A 21,349-nucleotide genomic window follows, 5' to 3' on the forward strand; every position below is an offset into this window, starting at 1 on the left:
CAACACAGAGATGGGACGGACATGGTACAATGACAGGTCAACTACATTCCTACAGGTAATCTAGGATATGGGAATTATCTGAGACATGAGTAATGACAGTCCATGGTAGAGCTACGGTAGAGGGCTCACTAATGTCAGGGATTCATACAATAAATGGTCATGACTGACACCAAGGAGACAATGTGAGGTACATTCCCTCAACACCAAGCTGCTGGACAAAAATCCAACACAAATTAGACAGCAAATTTTGATGTTAGTGTGGCATTAAGGAAGAGGAAAACAGGGTTGATGCAGCAAACAAAATCACATCCATCCACTAGAAAGCAATGTAATCTCTTAATGTGAAGGCAGCATTATTACAACAGCAGGCTGCCTCTCTGTTCATAAAGTGGCGACAATTACTGGGTTTTCTAATGAGACAGCGGCTACACATCCTTAACGTGATATGATCCGGCCTTGAAGTTCCTATTTGCATTGGTACAGAGCTCCATGATGTACAGTGAATGGACTAGTAAAGGGGCAGTGTCCCCAGCTCTGGGCCGCTGGCCCTGGCTTCAAGTTCTGTCTTTTCCATCGGTGCAGTGTTACATCTCTGAGCAGATTGATTAAAAACTGTCTCCAGAGAGTTGACAAATTGGAGGAATGCATCCAACAGCAATTAACACAGTTTCCAATGATGATTCTTCCCTTGATGAGGTCATCCCTTCCCTGTCACAATCCAATTTCAGTGAGAAACATCTTCGACCAACTGGGAATGATAAAGTTGTCATCATCAGAGCTGCAACACCAATCTCCCAGTGGAGATCACACAGAATATAATGGAAACACGCAGAGAATGTAACATCGCAGAGTTTAATACTTGCATTTTTATGTGCAGAAATAAAGGATTACCACTCTCCACTGAAAATGCATCGGCCAATTCAATTCGCCAGGAAAGTTTTCTACATGGTTCTTGCCGTCATTGGTGTTCCTGGTAAGTGTCTATAATTATTTACAATTTGTGGATGACATCTCTCCTGGTTTTCCTGAAGAAGGGCTCATGCTCGATTCCCCTGCTCCTTGGATGGTGCCTGACCTGTTGCGTTTTTTCAGCAACACATTTTCATCTCTCCTGGTTTTCCTTGTTAATTAAGAAATTTGCTTTCTGATGTAATATTCAGTGTTATACCCACTCCCGCGTTGAAATGTCATACAGTTAAAGTGGATATTAAAAAAATCTGTTGTTTCATTGCTTTGCTACATGATCACCCTTAGTCAAATATAATGAACTCCTGAGTCGCACCTTAGACTGGAGGCTACCTTCAGGGAAGGAGTTATTGGAAATAACAGCAAGTATAGAACTGCAATGGATCTTGGTCAGTCAGTGCAGTGGATCTCATAAACCCAGTGTTCTCACATTCCTGCGTGTATCTGTGTTTGTGCAGTTGTATTGATAGCAGCACATTTCCTCCTTCCTACTTTAGGGAGCACTACAGTAAAAGGGTTTTGAGCTGGTTAATCTCCTTTACACCGTGTGGGTTTCAGATTCTGTTAGCTCTGACTGTTGGATGTTCAGAATCCGCTGTCGGCTTGGGTAACTGTTGACGAGCACGGATTGACCTTTCCAATTATGGGAGTGATGAAGATTTGAGGAATAATTTTCTTCTTATAGAATCACGCAGCACAGAAACGGCCCCTTTGTCAACTCCTCCATCCTAACCAGATATCGCAAATTAACCTAATCCCATTTACCAGCATTTGGCCCATATCCTTCTAAATCCTTCCTGTTCATATACCCATGCCTTTTAAATGTTTTAATTTTACCCACCATCACCACTGCCTCTCGCAGCTCGTTCCATCCATGTCTCGGTTCAAAGCTGTAACCTGCAGTGGGGCCTGCAGTTTGTGGATGGAGGGTGTCCCTATGAGGACAGACAAGTGTAACGGTCAGGTGTACATTCTCGGGTTCCAAAATATAGGATCGAAATAAAATTAAAATTAAATACCAGTTCCCTCGGACTTGTTAAACATTGGATTTGTCATTACATTCCTCATTCCGCTTCCCGTATCCCACCTGCAAGTAGTTTATTTTCCTGAATGAGTACAGAGCTACACACTGAGGATGACTTTCCTTTCTGACCATGGCTATCCACTCGACTGTAAAAATATACATTAAACCTGAGTATTCCTTAAACCCACAGTGGGCATGACCCATTCTCACTGAGAGAGCAAATCATTTCCTGTCAAATGATCCTTGACGATTTCCCATGGCTTCCCCCCGAATGTTCAGGTTGGATAATATTTATTAGATTCCAGTTCTCCGCCATTCTGAATGGTATAGCTCCCCCACCCCATAATCCGTCTCTTATCCTGGGTGTTCCTGCTTTACCTCTGAGTCTGGAACAATTGGCAGCTGTTGGAACCGCTTATCCTTCTGTTGCTGTCTGATGGATAAACTGGAGGGTTTTTATATCTCTCTTTCCTACAACACAGTTCATAGCTTCACCTGGACAATCCCAGACTGTTCCTTTACCTTCCCCCACTTTGACAGTGATCCTGGATTTATTTTTCGGGAATGAAGCTGGGCTGACCTCTCAGTGAGGAAGCATTTTGCAGGCAGTAATCATAACTCAAGATTAACATGGAAAAAGACAAGGATGAGGGGGAAGTCAAAGTTCTAAACTGTGGGAATAAGATCGGGTGTGATTAGACCGAGAGCAGAAACATTTAAGTAAATCCATGTCAGAGCAGTGGGATGTATTGAAGGCGGAAACAGGGAAATTACAGAGCCACGTGTTCAACAAAAGATAAAAGGTGGTACTCTGAAATGCTGTGAACTCTGCACATCAGGGGATTTCCAGGATAAGTTCAGCGGTCATGCAAAAATTGCTGGAAAATGGAATTCAATCCATGAATGTGAGCTGATGCACTTGGCGGGACGCAAAACACAAGGGATACATTATGAATGGTAGAAACCTGGGAAACACTGACTATCAAAGGGATCTTGATGCACATGAAGATCTTAAAGTAGTAGGACAGGTCGATGAAATGGTTGAGAAGGTATTGGGATATTTTGGCTTTTAAATGCAAGACATAGAGTTTAGGAGCAGGGACAATATGTTGGCACTGTATAAAATATTGGCCAGGCTACAGCTAGAATGTTGGAGTACTTTGATTGTCTGAAAGAAGGTGGAGACTTTCCAGGAAGACTCCAAGGTAGTAAAGTTTTGGGCATGAAGGGAGATTGGATGGACTGGGATTATTTTCCTTGGAGCAGGGGAGATTGATAGGGGGCATTGTTTAAAAGTATATTTAATGCTGTTGTAGCAATAATGCAGATTGCTTGTAAACTTATACAGAAAAGAGTGCTCATTAATATTAAGTCATTTTTCCTTTATCCTTCTGACAGTGAATTGTGTGGCTATCATGATCCTATCCCAGGGAAAGTGTGGCCTTGCTCCCTGCACAACACGCTATCTGGTGGCCATGGCAGCAGCAGATCTACTGGTCCTTATCAGTGAGGTCATACTGAAGCAATTTCGTTATTATTATTACCCATTATGTTTCCTGGACATCACTCCTGTGTGCAGTGTTATCAATGTCCTGATCCGTGCGTCCATAGACTGTTCTGTCTGGTTCACCGTCGCATTCACCTTCGATCGGTTTGTCAGCTTTTGTTGCCACAAACTGAAAACTAAATATTGCACTGGGAAAAATGCATCTGCAATTCTCTCAATAACCGGGATTCTGCTTTGTTTAAAAAATGTCCCTTGGTATTTTAGATATGAGTCCAAAAAGATAATCAGGAACATACCATTTTACTGCAGGAATAAGCGAAGCTACTTCACTGACTCTCGCTGGATTGGATTCCGCTCATTTGCTGTGGCTCTAACCCCATTGGGGCCATTCCTTTTCATTGTGTTCCTCAATGTCCTGACAATCGCACGCATTTTATTTAAGTCAAGTCAAGTTCGTAAGGGACCAACGGGTCAGAGTAAGGAAGGGAAGAAGGTTGACCCCGAAATGAAGAGTAGGACTACGGCAGTGATTTTACTCTTCACCATATCTGGAAATTTCATCCTTCTCTGGCTGCTATATGTTTTATATATCCTGGATGTCCCGGATCAGTTAAATGATTATGACTATGAAATCTTTGAAGAAGTTGGGTACATGCTGCGCAATGTAAGCTGCTGCACAAACACCCTTATTTATATGGCAGCTCTGCCCAAGTTCAGAGCTCAGTTCAAAAGGGCGGTGAAATATCCAGTTTCCAGAGTTATTGAACTAATCACTGCATAAATCTGACAAAAGCTCAAAGTCCCGTGGGTGATGGGCAAGAAATGACCATGGAGGACCAAAGGGAACCCTCTAGAGATGCAAATCCATCAGAGAGATCAGAGAAGATAGAATATTTAGCAGACGTCAAGAGAACCGAAAGAAGATGAAGGACACAGGTTTCCCATTCAGAGAGCAGAGGTAATATTTCTGTCCTGAAAGAAGGTCACTGGACCCGAAACATTCACTCTGATTTCTCTCCCACAGATACTGCCAAACCTGTGGAGTATTTGCAACAATTCCTGTTCTGTTTTGTTTAACATTTTGGGGACCAGTGTGAATGAGCTGGAGACACTGCACAGACCAAAGGTCAGTGGAGCAAGGGGAAAGAGCCATGATTTGTCCAAGATAACCAGGTGGGAAGTAGCAGGAGCTGGGTCTCTGCTTCCTCCTGTATCAGAGGAAGTGATCCAGGATGTCGACTCCAACTCTGCTGCTTCGGTTTTCAGCTCTTTCCATCCGAGAAAACAAACAACGTTTCTGTTTTCAAAATGAACATCCATGTAGGTGCTGGACTGTTTCTTATGCTTCAATAAACCATCCCAATTATTCATGTCATTCTGATTCTCCCACCAGCAGCTGGTCCTCGGGGTATTCTGTTCTCCAGCTGCCTAGTGAGAGTGCTCGGGTGATTGGGAGGTGGGGGTGAATGGGGGGGGGGGTGGGGGGGGGTAGTGGGGATAATCTGGACAGATCATACCCATAAACATGATGATTGCTGTCATTAAGTTCCTCAGCCCAAGGAGCCTGTCTCTCAAGGATTGGGAGAAAAGCTGGAGACAGTTCCAGGAACTGAGTCTATATTCAGCACAGAGGTCAATGTCATCAATTGACAGCAGATCACATACTCCACACCTTCCCGGGAATTGTCTCAGAGAGTTCCCAATCTCAGTTTTAAATCCGAGCTTTTGGATAACTTCGAACCAGGTCTCAGCATCAAGTGTGTTTGTTTGTGTTTAATTACTGCATCAATCCACATGCTGTTTAAACCTTCCTATACCCTGTTCTTACACCATTACTGGAAATTTCAGACTCAGACTTGACATGTTAACCATGATTTTATTGTCAGTCGGCTTCATGTCGCTGAAGTGTCTGCCATCCATTAGGTAACTCCATGTGGTTTCCATCTGAACTGCGCTGTCTCCAGCAACATCTGCGTTTCAAATTGGTCTTGCCTTCAAATCTGTATTTTAATGTTATCTTGTTATGTCAATGCTATCACCCAGCCTGAAGCATCCATGAGTGTGTACGGCCTCTATCTCTGTAAGTACCTCCAACCCTGAAACGTTCCCTGTTTCAGGAATCCATCCCAATAAGCAGCATTGGTCTGTACAGCCACCGAATGACTCACTCAGAGTGGAAGAGAGTCATCCTCAATGTGAGAGACCCCAGTGATGCTGTGTGTAGAATGTGTTACAGAGCGATTGTGTGACAGAGGATCCAAAGGGATATTAATATCTTCAATGAAAGGGAAAACCTGGCTGAGAAAGTTTCACAGCAGACTACCTCCCTGTCCTTATCCGGTCTGCTGGAAATAACTGACAATGTAGCATTTATCCTCCTCCTCATTGAGTCCACTATCAGTTACATTTCTGATCCCATAAATCCCTCTGGATATTGATATTAAATAACTTCTCACTATTTTCAACCGAGTCATTCTGTTTTTTATTTCTGTTCCTCCTACAAACATGAATCACATGCCATTGTACCATCCTCCACCACTTCCTCTGACAGCTCATTAGCTTCACTCAGCAGGTCCCGGGGATGACAGGGCTGCCCCATGAGAGGTTGCTTAATCTGGGCATGTATTCAGGACAATGAGAGGGGGATCTGATGGAAATGTATCCAATTCTAATGGTTGGACAGACTCGATACAGGGGGTGGGCTGTATCCCCTGGGCAGGTGTTCTCAGAACAAGCATCACAGTCTCAGGACATGGGCTCACCCATTTCTAATAGAGAGGAAGAGAATTATCTTCACCCAGAGTGATCAGCCTGAGGAATTCTCTCCCACAGAAGGCTGTGGATCACAGGTTACTGAGTATATTCAGGAAAGACATTGATAATGTTTTTTACTGGTTAATGACATCACAGGGTTTGGAGTGAAATTGGGAATATAGCGGTGAGACAGAGAGTCAGACATGACCACACTGAATGGGAGAGCAGGCTGGAAGGGCTGAATGGCCTCTTCCTGCTCCTGGATTCTGTGTTTCTGTCAGTTTAATGTCCTCCTGAAAATCTCCCCCCTGAAAAGTATCAGTGATTACATTGGGGAAGCACATCAGTAGCTGTTTTCGTTCACATTCCTGCATCTTGGAAATGTGATTTTATTTGCAGAGACGATGAACAGTCAGTGTGAGGATCAAAGTGGGCCACAGGATTCCTGATGCTGTCTCAGTGAAACAGTCACAGGAAGGCTTCCTTACTGTCGATGGCCAATCGCCTGCAATAAAGACCGACACTTCATGGACCTTCCGGATTGTTCACGGTCCCTGGGTGTGAATGTTCTGTGTGATTTACGGACAATATAAATGTGGCAGAAATACACTGAATATCCTCATTTAAACGGAGGGAGTGGGCAGTTATAAAGCACTTTCTGTTTTATATCTTAAGGGTATCCCAAAATGTTTTACAGGGAATCGAACTGTTTTGGAATATATCCGGCATTGTAGGGAATGGAGGTAATGTTAGAAACAGGGAGACTTACAGACACTGATACAGAGCCAGAGCCACAGGTACAGGATGAGATTGTCCTGGAGATGTTTCAGAGCTCAATCTGTGACCCACACAAGACCGGGACACCAGTGGATGGAAGACAATCAGTTTTTGGTCATATGGAGAAAGGGTTTTATTGTCTCTGTGATTGTTATCGATCTAGACTTCCAAAAGGCCTTTGATAAGGTGCCTCATGGGAGGCTGCTGAGTAAGGGGAAGGCTCATAGTGTTCGAGGTGAGCTCCTGGCATGGATTCAGGTTTGGCTGTCTGACTGAAGGCAGAGAGGTGGGATAAAAGGTTCTTCTTCAGAATGGCAGTTAGTGACAAGTGGTATCCCACAGGGTTCAGTGTTGGGACTGTGGCTGTTCACTTTATATATTAATGATCTGGATGAAGGGACTGGGGGCATTCTGGCAAAGTTTGCCGATGATACGAAGTTAGGTGGACAGACAGGTCGCACTGAGGAGGTGGAGAGGCTGCAGAAAGATTAAGACAGCTTAGGAGAGTAGTCCAGGAAATGGCTGATGAAATTCAACATCTGCAAATGCGAGGTCTTGCAATTTGGAAAACAGAATACAGACATGGACTATTTTTTAAACGGTGAGAAAATTCATAAAGCCAAAGTACAAAGGGATCTGCGAGTGCTAGTCCAGGATTCTCTAAATGTTGACTTGCAGGTTGAGTCCGTGATTAAGAAAGTACGTGCAATGTTGTCATTTATCTAAAGAGTGTTGGAATGTAAAAGCGGTGTGTGCTTCTGAGACATTATAAAGCTTGGGTTAGGCCCCATTTACAACATTGTGTCCAGTTTTGGGCCCCACACCTCAGGAAGGACATACTGGCACTGGAGCATGTCAGGCTGAGATTTACATGGATGATCCCTGGAATGGTAGGTCTAACATACGATGAATGGCTGAGGATCCTGGGATTGTATTCATGAGAGTTTAGAAGGTTAAGGTAAGATCTAATAGAAATTTACAAGATAATGCATGGTTTAGAAAGGGTGAATGCTGGGAAGTTGTTTCTCTTCGGCGAAGAGACTAGAACCCATGTGCACAGCTTTAAAATTAGAGAGAGTCAATTTGGAATGGAAATGAGAAGACATGGAAAGGATCTCGCAGGGAACTAAGGGCTACAGGGCGAGTGTGGGTAAGTGTAATTGAAACGCCCATCAGCCATGATTAAATGGCGGAATGGGCTGAATGGCCTTGCTTCCACTCCGACGTCTTATTATCTTATGGTCCTGTGGTCCCTATCCTGGGAGGGTTTCATGGGGCGATGTAAAGGGAGTTTTGCTCCTCATCTAACTCCATACTGTACCTGTCCTGGCATTGGGTGCTGGGGACAGTGTAGAGGAAGCTATATTCTATACCTAATCCCATGCGGACCCTTTTTCTGCGAGAGTTTGATGGGGATAGTATCGGGTGATTTAAATAAAACCTAACCTCACACTGAACACGGCCTGAGTTTCCAATGGGTTCCAATCTGTTGTTCGGTTACTGGACAATGAGCCTCCAGAAGCAACTAAAATATTTTCTCTCTATCTAACCCAGCAGTTCCTGTCATAAATCTCAATCATATATCATTTCAGATCTTTCTAAATCCCAGTGACACCATCCTGGGCTTGTGTCATTTCCCTGGCCATTGAACCCGTGCTGTCCAGCTATAGTTCTGTGAATCTACGCTGCATTCACTTGCACATGGACTCCCAAGTCCCCACTCGGTCTTGCCTTTCCCTGTTTATAAAGTCACTGTCAGTGCTGTGCTAACATGAAATGGCTGCTTTGAACAAACCTAAAATGGCTAACTGACTGACGCTTCTGAAAACATTTGTCCTGCTTTACAGATTAAAGCACACCTTACACTTTGTACATTATCATCTCTCGGCCTCCTGCAGATGAAATAAAGCGGGCTGTGAACCGATGTATTTTGGATGTTAGAGGAGGGACAATCTAAACTCAATGGTACAATGTTAAACTGGGTGCAGGAACAGGGAAGGCTTCAGTTTGAGTCTGGAATTCAGTCAGCACAGGAGAGGGGCAAATGAATGAAAAGCCTTTTCCATTCATGTATTCCTGCATTGTGGAAATGTTAATTTCCAAATTAAACTGCAAAAGCAGGATATGGAGAACTATGTTACAATGTTTCAATTGATTAACATGTGGATTCAAGAATCTGTTTAAAGTCAGTGCCCTGAGATAATTAAAAATGTCAGCAGTCTGTCTGACTTTCCAAACTTCAACCAATAAAAACGATAGGAATATACAAAAGGTAACATGACAGGTCTGCTACTGAATTGGAGGTATGTGGCCTTATTCAGAGTCTGTCAGAGTTTTGGCGTGGAATCAGGGGCATTTTATCCAGAAAACGGGCATTTACCAAGTGTCACACTGACGCACTTTGTGCATTTGAATCTTCATTGACTGCCAGGGCCATTCGGTAACATGTCTCCCTCTGTGCTGTAAGGAACAAACAAACACAAGAAAAAGGAGCAGGAGTCAGGAATTCGGCCCCTCGAGCCTGCTCCGATATTTAATACAGTCATGGCTGAACTCATCTATGAAGTGCTTTGAGAGGTTAGGAATGGCACACATTAACTCCAGCCTCCCAGAATGCCTCAGTCCACAATAATTCACCTCCCATCGAAATAGATCCATGCAGACACCATCTTCCTCCCCTACACTCATCCCTGGAACGTCTGGATAACAAGGACACCTCCGTCAGACTCCGAGATATTGACTTTAGCTCTGCCTTGATCACCATAATGCCAACAAGACCCATCGACACAGTCTGAGCCCTGGGACTCTTTCCTCACCTCTACAACTGGATCCTCACCTTTCTGACCTGCAGATCAGAATCAATAAGGATGGTTGAGAACGCCTCCTCTATGATAATCCGCTATACTGGTGCCCTGCAAGGCTGTGTACTCAGCCCCCTTCTATATTTCTTACCCTCTCATGACTGTATGGCCACATTCAGCTCCAACTCCATTTACAGATTAGCTAATGACACCACCATAGTGGGTAGGATCTCAAACAACAGTGAGACAGAGTACAGGAAAGAGAGCTTAGTGGCATGGTGTAAAGACAACAATCTCTCCCTCAATGTCAGCAAGACAAAGGAACTGGTCATTGACTTCAGGAAGTGGACTGAAGGACAGACCCTGGTCTCTGCCATTGGTGCTGAGGTGGAGGTGATTGAGAGCTTCAAGGTCTGAGGAATTAATATTACCAGCAATCAGTCTATCCATGTCAGCTCTACAGCCAAGAAAGCTCATCAATGCCTCTACTTCCTCAGAAGGTGAAGGAAATTTAGCATTTCGGCAATGACTCTGACCAATTTTTATATTGCCCTGTAGGAAGCATCCTATCCAGGTGCATCACACCTTGGTATGGTACCTGCTCTGTCCGTACTGCAAGGAATTACAGAGAGGCATGAACCCAACCCAGTCCATCACCCAAATCACATTTCCTTCCATCTGACTCGGTCTCGACTTCCCACTGCTTCAGCAAAGCAGCCATCATAATCAAAGGCCCCTCCCACCCCTGCAATACTCTCTTCCACCCTCTTCCATTGGACAGAAGATACATAAGCTTGTAAACATGTACCAATAGGTTCAGGAACATTTTTCCCTGCTGTTATCAGACGTATGACTGGGCCTGTCATATATTAGAGTTCATCCTTCTCTGCACCTGCTCTATGACCACAACACTATATTAACCCGTTCTCCTTATATAAGGCATGATTTGTACTGGATATCACACAAAACAATATTTTTCACTGTGTCTCGGTAGATGTGACAATCATAAATCATATCATCAAAGCTCCTCACCATACGTTTGTGTCTGGTCTCATCGATAACACCTTAAACCTATGTCTCCTGTCGCCTGTGTAAAAGACTTTGACTATCCATTCCATCCATGCCTGTCATAATTTGGTAAGGAGCTAATAGATCACCCTCAGTCTCGACATTGAAGTGAAAGCAATGATTTATTCAATTGTCCTCCATCAGTCACGATGGGAGGTGGCAGGACTGCAGAGCTTATGTCTGATCCATGGGGGCAGGAGTCACTTAGCCTTGTCTATCTGTTGCTGCTCACGGTTTCTGACATGCAAGTATTTCTGTGTTGTACCTACACCACGTTGACACCTTACTTTTAGATATACCCAATCCTGCACTCTTCATTTAACCAGGTTTGATAACTGGCTCCATGTCATAACCTTCCCATTCATCTGTTTCCCCAGCCGCTCCATTTCTTAGTTGCCATGTGTATGGAATGTACTTCCTTTCGAGCCTTGGTAAATTTGTGCATTGCATCTTGCAGGCTCACATTGATTTACAAGAGGTAGAAGGACTGGTTAATACTTATAGACAGTCCCTAACACACTCATTAAAAAGGCAGACCTCATCGGAACAGTTGAAACAAAAATAAACCAGGTTTCTTCAGGATTAAACTGCCTTTTACTGCAGAGAACAGAGAGAGCTCCTGAGCAGCTGAAGACTTCTCTGTATCTTGTTCAGGGTCCCAAGCTGTTTAGCTGCCTGAGAACCAATCACATCACTGTTGGCAGGCAGACAGCCTTTGTCATTGGTGAACTAGTGGCCAATTATCAGTCAGCTCCTTGTTTCAAACCAAAGTTCCATCTGTGAATAACTCCGTTCATCTCCAACCAGACTTCAATCATTGGCTCACTCTCAGGTGAATTGCTGTCAAACCGTGCAGCAATCTTCCACTAATCGGCTGTTTGTAAGGTCGTTCTTTTCACATTTTAGTCCAAATTGAACTGAAGATTTAAACAAAAATTCTTTGATTTGCAGTCGCCCTGAGAAAACTAAAATGCCATTTCAAAAACGCGTTTCCTTGCAAAATACATGATGCACAAAATTTACAAAAAACTGCAATCTATTTATTATTTCTCCTTTCTTACAATGTTATGCAATCATAGCATTCCTTAAATCTTTTACATATTCCAGTATCTGACTCTTGGGACAATCCATCTGAATTCACATTAAATTATCCAGTAATGTGTATGACATTTACATAAAATGGTGACAACAAAAGATTCGATCGGAACGGTCTTGCATTGTTTATTTGAACCTTTGTAAAGAAGGCCAGTGGATTACAATCTGTGTAATTTAGTATGTCATTGTTCTTTGTTGGATAGACTTCAAAGTGCTGAAGAGCCAACAGTAATCCCAAAGCCCCCTTTCCTATGGGAGAGGATTTTTCCCAATGACTGGTATTGTTTCTAATAGCAGCATCCTCCAGGTTTCACAATTCCTAACTCATCATCCTGGAACAAGACAGCAAATTTCCCAGACGGACACCGAGTGATTACACGGATCTGTTGTACCAGGCTGTTAATTGTACAAATGACCATGAGATTTTAAACAGATTGCCCTGTTCCCTGACAATGGGCTGAGGGCCATCCCGCGACTGTTGCACTGTCTCCTGGCCATTCAGTTCAATTCGCCCCAATTCACCAGCATCAGTGGCCATTGTGATAAGACTGGAAAACTCAGGGATGGCCAAAAGTGGTTCATCGATTCCTTAAAAGTATTCCTTAAAAATCTATTAATTTCTCATTTAGTTTTAGGAACAAGGAATCCTGTTAGTGTCTTCACGTTTGCTGTCTCCATCAATATCTGTCTGTGTGTTTGTGTGTGTGTGTGCCTGTGTGATTGTATTTGTCTCTCTATGTGCTGCTGTATGTTTCTCTGCACATCTCTGTGTGTGTCTCTGAGTATCTGTAATGTATTGACATCTGTCACACACACACAGACACACACATAAACACGCATCAACATGACCAGAAGCATTGTGTCAATTTAAACATGAGAGAAATAGACAGAGATACGGATAGAGGTGAGTTTAAGCCCCGGTTCAATACATACAGTTCCCAAAACAACAGGGAGCCCGCTGCACAGAGATACAGACACAGAGATACATAAAAATGGAGACGCTCACTAATGCACACAATGAGACACAGACATACTCACACAGACACTGATAATTAGAGATAGATGGGTAGACACAGACGGAAACACAGAGACAGAAACACACACGATAATGCACACACACAAACAGAGAGACACGTGCAAAAAGACACACAGAATCGGTGTGCAGTGAGTGACAGTGCCCTGAGTGTTACCATCTGTAACACAATCTGTGCCCCATTAGCTCATTCCCAGCTTTTCCAGATGGAATGGCCAGGAGACAGTGCAACAGTCGCGGGATGGCCCTCAGCCCATTGTCAGGGAAGAGGGGAATCTGTTTAAAATCTCATGGTCATTTGTACAATTAACAGCCTGGTACAACAGATCCGTGTAATCACTCGGTGTCCGTCTGGGAAATGGATTGATGATGATGGAGAGGAGTTGTGTTCTCCATAATTAGGTGGAATAAACTTGCAGTGCAGCTTGCTCAGCACCACAGCCACAAACATCCCCTGTCTCCACCACCGACACTCAGTAGCAGCAGTGTGTACCATAGACAAGATGTACTGGAGACATTCCCCAAGGTTCCTTCCAGAGCAGCTTCCAGACCCACGGCACTATCATGTGGAATGCTGAGCACAGCAGATACACGGGAACACCACCAGTTGACAATTCCACATCAAGCCACTCCCCACCCTGGCTTGGAAAAACATCTCAGTCCCACAAGTGCCATTGGTTGGAAATCCTGGAACCCCCTCCCTTACATCATTGTGGGTTTATCTGCCCCAAATAAATGGCAGCAGTTCAAGGCAATAACTCACCGTCACCTTCACCAGAGCAATTATATCTGAGCAACCCGTGGTGACCCAGCGGCAATGACCCAAACACATTAATGAATCACAAAACAAAGCTCAGTATTTGGGACCCCTGTGCTCCAGTGCTGAGCTTCTGAATAAATTGGGTCGATATTGTAGAAAATTGAAAGGCGATTTAATTTGAATTTTCATTTCAGTGTCTCAGATTGTGACGAGGCGTGAGAGGGGGGATGCTGAGAAATTAATCCCATGGGTCTAGGAAACTGAAACACAATAACACAGTCTCAGGAGTTGCTGGAAAAGCTCAGCAGGTCAGGCAGCATCTGTGCAGAGAAATCAGCGTTAATGTTACAGCATCCGCAGTTCTTTCGGGTTTGATTGCCACCCTCTCAGGGTAAGGGGCAGGTTATTTGGGACTGAGATGAGGAGACAGCGCTTCACTCTAAGGCCTCTGAGTCTTTAATATTCTCTCTCCCTGAGGATTGTGGATGCTCCCTCACTGAGTACATTTCAGATTGGGATAGACAGATTGCCGGGGTCTCAGGGAGTCACGGGTTATGGGGAGTGGGTAGGAAACCGGATTTGAAATCTCAAGCCAGCTCTGATTGGATTGACTGCCAGAACAGACTGAACAGTTTAAACAGGCTGTATAGTCTCCTCCTGCTCACATTTCCTAACCTCTTAGATGTTTACTGAACCAATTCCCAATCCCTTTGGATTTGGTTCCATGAAACCGTTTATCATTTAATCTCCGGAGCCTCCACCCTCTAACAAACCATCTCATTCTTTCTTCAGCGTTACCCCCATTCCAATTGCTCAGAAATCATTACTTTTCTAACTTCCATCCGCTCTACTGAATCCCCTCACCCTCATAACACACGGGTTAACCTTTCCCTTCTCCTTGTAGATGCTGCCTGACCTTATCAGATTTCTCAGCATGGCCTGTGTTTATTTCAGAGGGAATGACATCTCCCTGTTCCTGATTCTGTGAGAGGATACATTCCCCAATCCGACTCCTTGATATTCCGTTTGTTCACAGAGAAAAGAGGGATCGCTCTGTCCAAATTCATAACATGCACAGAAGAGCATCAATATATTGTGATGATATTAAAAATGGAACATCTTAAACCAAATGAAATCCATGAGGAAATGGCATGTTGCAATGGGATCTGTAAGGGGCAGGAATACAATCCGCCCTCCCCCTGTTGTTATTGGGTATGATGCTCCTGACCCACCAATGCACAGATCTGACTGAGTGCACAAACAATCCCTCTCCATCCATTTCATTCAGAATAAGGTCCATAACAGGACGGATTAAAACACAATACAAACTGTGGTGAATGTTGCATGTGGGGAGGCATGTTACTGTAGAGGTTTTACAGCATTGAGATCAGGCTGTTCGGCCCATTATTCACACGCCAGTCTAACCGCCTGGACTCCCTCTCGAAACCTCTCCAATTCCCCAGATCCCTGTCTGAGTGAAGACTGTCTGTGTGGAGTGTGCACATTCTCCCCCGGTCTGTGTGGGTTCCCTCCGGGTGCTCCAGTTCCCTCCCACAGTCCTGAGATGTGCAGGTTAGGGTGGGTTGGCCATGGGAAATTGTCCATAGTGTCGAGAGATGTGTAGGTTCGGTGGATTAGCCATGGGAAATGCAGGGTTACAGTGAGCGGTGGGGGCGGGGCTGAGTCTTGGTGGGGTGCATGATGGGCCGAATGGCTGGTTTCCACACTGTAGGGATTCTATGATTCCATGCTCCTTCCCATCTGCCTCTCTGGATGAGGGAGAATATCCCCTGACCCAATATCCCCTTCGGTGGCTCAACGTTTGCTTTGTTTCCAACAAAGAGCTGAAGATGCTGCAGATCTGAGAGACAGCACAGGAATTGCTGGGGAAACTCAGCAGGTCTGGCAGCATCTGTGGGGAGGGAACCTTTCAGATCCAGGGATTGTTCTTCAGAACTGAAGGCTTCTGATTCTGGTGCGGTCAGACCTGCTGAGCTTCCCCAGCAATTTCTTGTTTGGATTTCAGCCCCAATCCAGTTGGTGATGATCACGGCCTTGTTAAGTGTGTTTGGGAATGGGGAGGGAGCTGCTAGCAGGGTGATGGTGGGATAGTGGGGAGCATAGCTGCTTTCCAAGCAGTTGACCCGGGTTCGATGCACGGCCATTGCAGTGTTGTGGTTTGCAAATTCCCTTCTAAAGGAAAAGCACTGGGATAAATTAAGGAAATAAATCTTTCATTCTGTGGTAAACCGGATCTGTCAGATTGCTCCTTGCTTTTCCTGGCGATGGTTCCTGTGAATTGCAGTGTGGAACTGGGCAGCATTGCTCGGCATCTCGGAAGCTTTCCCCTCTGCTGCTTCCCATTTCTTATTGAAATATTGGGTGCTGCACAAGGATGGGTTTGTTTTGTTCGAAAAGTGAGAGGCTGCTCCCGTCAGAAAACTGAAATAATTACAGAAGCCGCTGGAAACACTGAACAGTTCCAACAGCTTCTGTGTCAAATCTATACAAAGATAAAATAAACTCCAACCACAAAACAGTCAGAGATCCTAAGTTTTACAAACATCAGTATAACATTTTTCTGAGCCATCTATTCCCCTTAAACCCTTCCAATGTGGAATAGCATCTTTCTGATTCTCACTTTGAGAGATGTCCCTCAGTGAGCTCCTCCACCATTCTTTCCATTTCACTGGGGACCCACTATCCGCAGTCTCCAATCAAATGACCTGAACTCAGACACACAGAGATCTTAAAGAGTGACACAATGCAGATAGGAAGTTGATTTCATTTCTGTTTCTGAGTCCAACCTTCACTCAGTGAGACAGAGTCAGGTATTCAAGGCTCCAACAAGAGCTGGATTCTGCTTCTGGTGATTGTCTTCATTCAGTGAGAAGGAGGGCCGTGGGCCGGAAGGGGCTCATCATTGTGCTTCGGGTTGTCTGCTCAGTCTGCAGCATTGCAGGCCGTGGGAGCAGGGCAGTGGGACAGGTACCTCCTGTGGACTGCAATAGGACTTTCCATACATTGTTCCAGGGCAGTTACAGAGCTCCAGGAATTCTGAATGAGGGTCTGAAAAATGCATTGATTGAAGGAGGAGGATCAGGGAAACAGGATAAAGCTGATGAGATCAGCAGGATTTCTCGGTCTAACTCTGTGCCATACTTTATTTTCTGCTTCATAAATCTACAATCCGGAACTCAACCCACTCAGAGCAATATAAGCTCAGAAACAAATCATTCAGACCAATACATCCATGCCGAACTGATATCTGGTGTAAATCTTATCCTATTTGTCAGAATCTGGCCCATGTTCCGCTGAACCCTTTTTAATTCCTACACCCACCCAGATGCCTTTTAAATGTTGTAATTGTACCAGCCTCCACTACTTCCTCTGGCAGCTCATGCACACAGTGCCCTCTGTGTGAAAAATGTTCCCCTTATGTCCTTTTATGTTTCCCCTCTCAACTTAACAGATGCCATCTGCTTCTGGACTCCCCCACCACAGCAAAATCACCTTGCCTTTTTACCCTATTGAGGGTCCTTCATGATTTTGTGAACCTCTATAAGGTTACCCCTCAGCCACTGACGCTCCAGAGATAATAGCACCAACCTATACAGTCTTAACCTCGAGCTCAAACCCTCCAACTTTGGCAACATCCTTATAAATCTTTTCTGAACCCTTTAAAGTTTCACAACACCCTTCTGACAGGAGGGAGTCCAGAATTGCATACTATATACCAATAGTGGCTGAACCAATACCGCAACATGACCTCCCAATTCCTTTACACAATTAACTGAGCAATAAAGACAAAAATGCCAAATGCCTTCTTCACTATCCTATCGAAATGTTAGTCCACCTTCAATAATCTATGAATCTGCACTCCAGGTCTATTTGTTTAGCAACACCCCAGTACCTTGTCCATTCGGTGAATAAGCCCTGCTCTCTTTTGCCTTTCCAAAATGCAGCACCTCACATTTATCTAATTTAATCTCCATCTCCAACTCCTAATCCCATTGGCCCGTCTGATCAAGATCCCGTTGTCCTCTGAGGTAACCATTTTCTCTGTCCTCCACACCTCCAATTTTACTGCCATCTGCAAACTTACTAACCATTCGTCATGTGGTCACATCCAAATCATTTATATAAATGACAAAACAACAGTGGGCCCAGCACCGATCCTTGTGGCACATCGCTGGTCACAGGCCTCCAGTCTGAAAAGCAACCCTCCCCCACCACCCTCTGTCTTCAAACTTCAATAAAAAGAAGTGTTGCAAGCATCAGTTAACTGGAGATTCAGATCAGGGCATCACTAAATGAAAAGAAAATGCAGGGCATCATTAATTGGAGAATTCATGCAGGTGCCATTTAAATTCGAAGTGGGAGAACTGGGGTTAGGATAACACTCAATGGGAGAATTGGTGCAGTTCCAGGATTTGTGCAGGATTGGGAAATGGGAGAAATAGCCATAAATAAAGTCATGCAATCAGTGAGGTTTCCAACACAGAAACAGATCATTTGGTCTAAATTGTCCATGACTCAATTTAAGAAGTCTGTCAGCGCTCCACTAAATTGGAGAATCATTGCAAGGAACTCCTTACTGGGAGAATTGGGCAAGGGCTTATCGAAATGTGAGAAATGTAACAGGGCATCAGATAATGGGAGAATTGGTGCAGTGTCACACTAAATGGGAGAATTCGGGCAGGACAATACTTGATGGGAGATTTGGAGTAGGGCATCCCTAAATTGGGCGAGGGCGTCAGTCAGTATGAGGATTGGTGTCAGGCAACACTGTGAGGAGAACTTGTTCAGGGCATCAATAATTGGGGGAAATGGTGCTGAGCAACACTGAATTGGAGAATTGGTGTGGGGTAACAGAAAATGAGAGACCTGGTGCAGGGTGCTGATAACTTCGAGAATTGGAGCAAATGGGAGAACACGGGCAGTGAATCAGTAAATAGGACAAACGTTGCAAAGGATTAGTGGCAGAGATTCAATACAGTGCATCACGAAATGGGAGCATTGGTGCAGATCACCACTAAAGGGAGGATATATGTAGGATCGGTAATTTGTAGATATGATGCAGGGATCGCAAAGATTAGAGGATTCTGGCAGCAGACTAGTAAATTGGAGAAGTGTTGGAGAGGAATAAAAAATGGAAGACCTGGTGCACAGTGGAGCTAAAATACAAAATGGGTGCATGGCACCAGTAAATGGGAGAATTAGAGTAGCGCACCTTTAAATGGTAAATCGGGCTCGGGCATCTGTAAATGGAAGAGTTAGTACAGGGGGATGAGTAAATGGGTGATTTGGCGAGAATCAATAAATGGGATATTCGGTGTAAAGTGCCATTACTTTGGAAAACGGGTGGGAGTGTTAATATATTAGAAAAGTGGAGCACAGCATGTCTAAATTCGGGAATAGAGGCAGGGAATCAATAAAAAATGTTGCAAGCATCGGTAAATTGGAGATTCAGTTCAGTGCATCACTAAATTTAAACAATTCAGCAGAGCACCCGTACGTGGAAGATGTGTATCAGGGAACAATTAAATGGGAGGCATTGATTCAGGGCCACAATAATTGGAGAGTTCATGTCGGTGCCATTAAATACTCAGTGGGAGGACTGGGGCAGGATAACCTCAATGGGTGAGTTGGTGAAATTCCCGAATTAGTGCAGGATTGGTAAATGGGAGAATTGGTGCAGGGAAGCGGAGCACTAATTCCAGCCTTAGAGATGTACAGCACGGAAACAGACCCTTCAGTCCAACTTGTCCACGGCTCAGTTTCAGAATTCTGACAGTTCTCCACTAAATTGGAGAATCATTTCAAGGAAGTACTAAATGGAAAAGTTGGGAAAGGACTTATGGAAATGTGTGAGAATTTGTAACATGGCATCAGATAATGGGAGAATTAGTGCAGTTCAGCACGAAATGGGTGGGTTATGCTGAGTTGCACTAAATGGGTGAATTGGGGCAGGACAATATCTTTTGGGAGATTTAGATTGGGGCACCCTTAAATTGGGCGAGGGCATCAGTCAGTATGAGGATTGGGGTAAGGCGACACTGAACTTGTTCAGGACATCAGTAATTGAGGGAAATAGTGCTAAGCAACACTGAATTGAAGAATTGGTGTGGGGTATCAGTAAATGAGAGACCTGGTGCAGGGTGCTGATAACTTCGAGAATTGGAGCAAATGGGAGAACACGGGCAGTGAATCAGCAAATAGGACAAATGATGCAAAAGGATTAGTGATCCAGATTCAATACACTGTACCTCGAAATGGGGGAGTTGGTGCTGTTCACTACTCACTGGAAGATATGTGCAAGATCGGTAATTTGGAGATATGATGTAGGGGTCCCAAGATTAGAGAATTCTGGCAGCGGACTACTAAATGGGAGAACAGTTGCAGAGAAATACTGAATGGAAGACCGGGTGCACAGTGGAGTTAAATTAGAGAATGGGAGAATGAGGGTATGATTAGATTTCTTACAGTTTAGAAACAAGCCGTTCAGCCCAACAAGTCCACACCGACCCTCCAAAGAACAACCCACCCAGACCAATTCCCCTAACACTATGGGCAATTTAGCATGGCCAATTCACCTAACCTGCCCATCTTTGGTCTGTGGGAGGAAACCGGAGGAAACCCACGCAGACATGGGGAGAATGTGCAAACTCCACACAGACAGTTGCCCGAGGCGGGAATTGAAGCCAGGGCTCCGGCGCTGTGAGGCAGCAGTGTGCGAGATATGCGGCTGTCCGGCCCCATCTCCGGCACTTTTATTTCCCTTCCCAGGAACAAAGACACGGAGGAGTCTGTCCAAAACTTTTTCATTCAACTTTGCAAAGTCGGGTGTTGTTCCCGTGGGTACACACACAAGCATAGTAATCTCCACACATTATATACACGGAGATGTGGGCTGGGTCTCCTACTGCTGTCTTGACCAACGAGTGCTAGGGTTCCCCACTGTTTTCCTTATTTGGGTTCTGGTGCCTGCGATTATTTTGTTACTCACTTGGCCAATCAGTGTTCGAGTTCCCCGTTCTTTCCTTATATGGATGATGTTGTACAACTGTGGTTAAGGGCGGTCTCTCAGCTATCGAGGAAAGCTGTTACAATTGTTTCATTCATTAAAAACATGGGGGATGTCCGGCACCAGTTTCGAGTGTCTGCTTGTGTTTACTATAAGGCACTTGTGGTTACTATAAGGTAGAAAAGACTAAAATGCAGCTAACCATTTAAAAATTACACTACCCCCTACAAATCCCCCGTGTCTTTTCTTACGGCCTGTAATTTTTAAACCGGAAGTTTCTTCTCCAGGGTGTTTAATAACTCCCGAGCTTGTTCATCAAACTGCCCGTCTCTAATACTACCCCCGCCCAAGAGGGATTCACGTTGTTCCATCTCGAGATTCATTCGTTCAACCTGCCTATAGTGAACATCCCTCTTAGTAAGGGCGGTTTCGATCAGTCGTTGAGTTAATCCCCGGACGCAGGGAATAACACAACACCCAAGGGCAGTGAGTACCCCTGCCACCACTATACATGAGACAAGAAAGGGAACGACCACC

The 21,349-nt window shown here is 44.5% G+C and overlaps 1 protein-coding gene across 1 annotated transcript; it reads left to right on the forward strand.

Annotated features, from left to right (window-relative positions):
• The first annotated feature begins 906 nt into the window (after positions 1-906).
• LOC148137495 (putative G protein-coupled receptor 139) lies at positions 907-11,680 on the forward strand. Its single transcript, XM_087982350.1, has 4 exons — positions 907-973; positions 3,389-3,641; positions 3,762-4,161; positions 11,552-11,680. The coding sequence occupies exons 1-4, from the start codon at positions 907-909 to the stop codon at positions 11,678-11,680; spliced, it is 849 nt and encodes a 282-aa protein (XP_087838476.1).
• The last annotated feature ends 9,669 nt before the right edge of the window (positions 11,681-21,349 follow it).

The sequence above is a fragment of the Chiloscyllium plagiosum genome, unplaced genomic scaffold, assembly GCF_037043375.1.
Source record: "Chiloscyllium plagiosum isolate Xiang-an unplaced genomic scaffold, Cpla_swu_hap1 HiC_scaffold_43, whole genome shotgun sequence".
NCBI lineage: Eukaryota > Metazoa > Chordata > Chondrichthyes > Orectolobiformes > Hemiscylliidae > Chiloscyllium > Chiloscyllium plagiosum.

Excerpts from the sequence above, each read along its gene's own strand:
- LOC148137495 (XM_087982350.1), top strand. The coding sequence starts at position 907 with ATGCATCGGCCAATTCAATTCGCCAGGAAAGTTTTCTACATGGTTCTT. Across the intron at positions 3,642-3,761 it reads GTCGCATTCACCTTCGATCG|ATATGAGTCCAAAAAGATAA; the intron begins GTTTGTCAGCTT and ends TTGGTATTTTAG. Across the intron at positions 4,162-11,551 it reads TTGGGTACATGCTGCGCAAT|GGTCCCAAGCTGTTTAGCTG; the intron begins GTAAGCTGCTGC and ends TATCTTGTTCAG.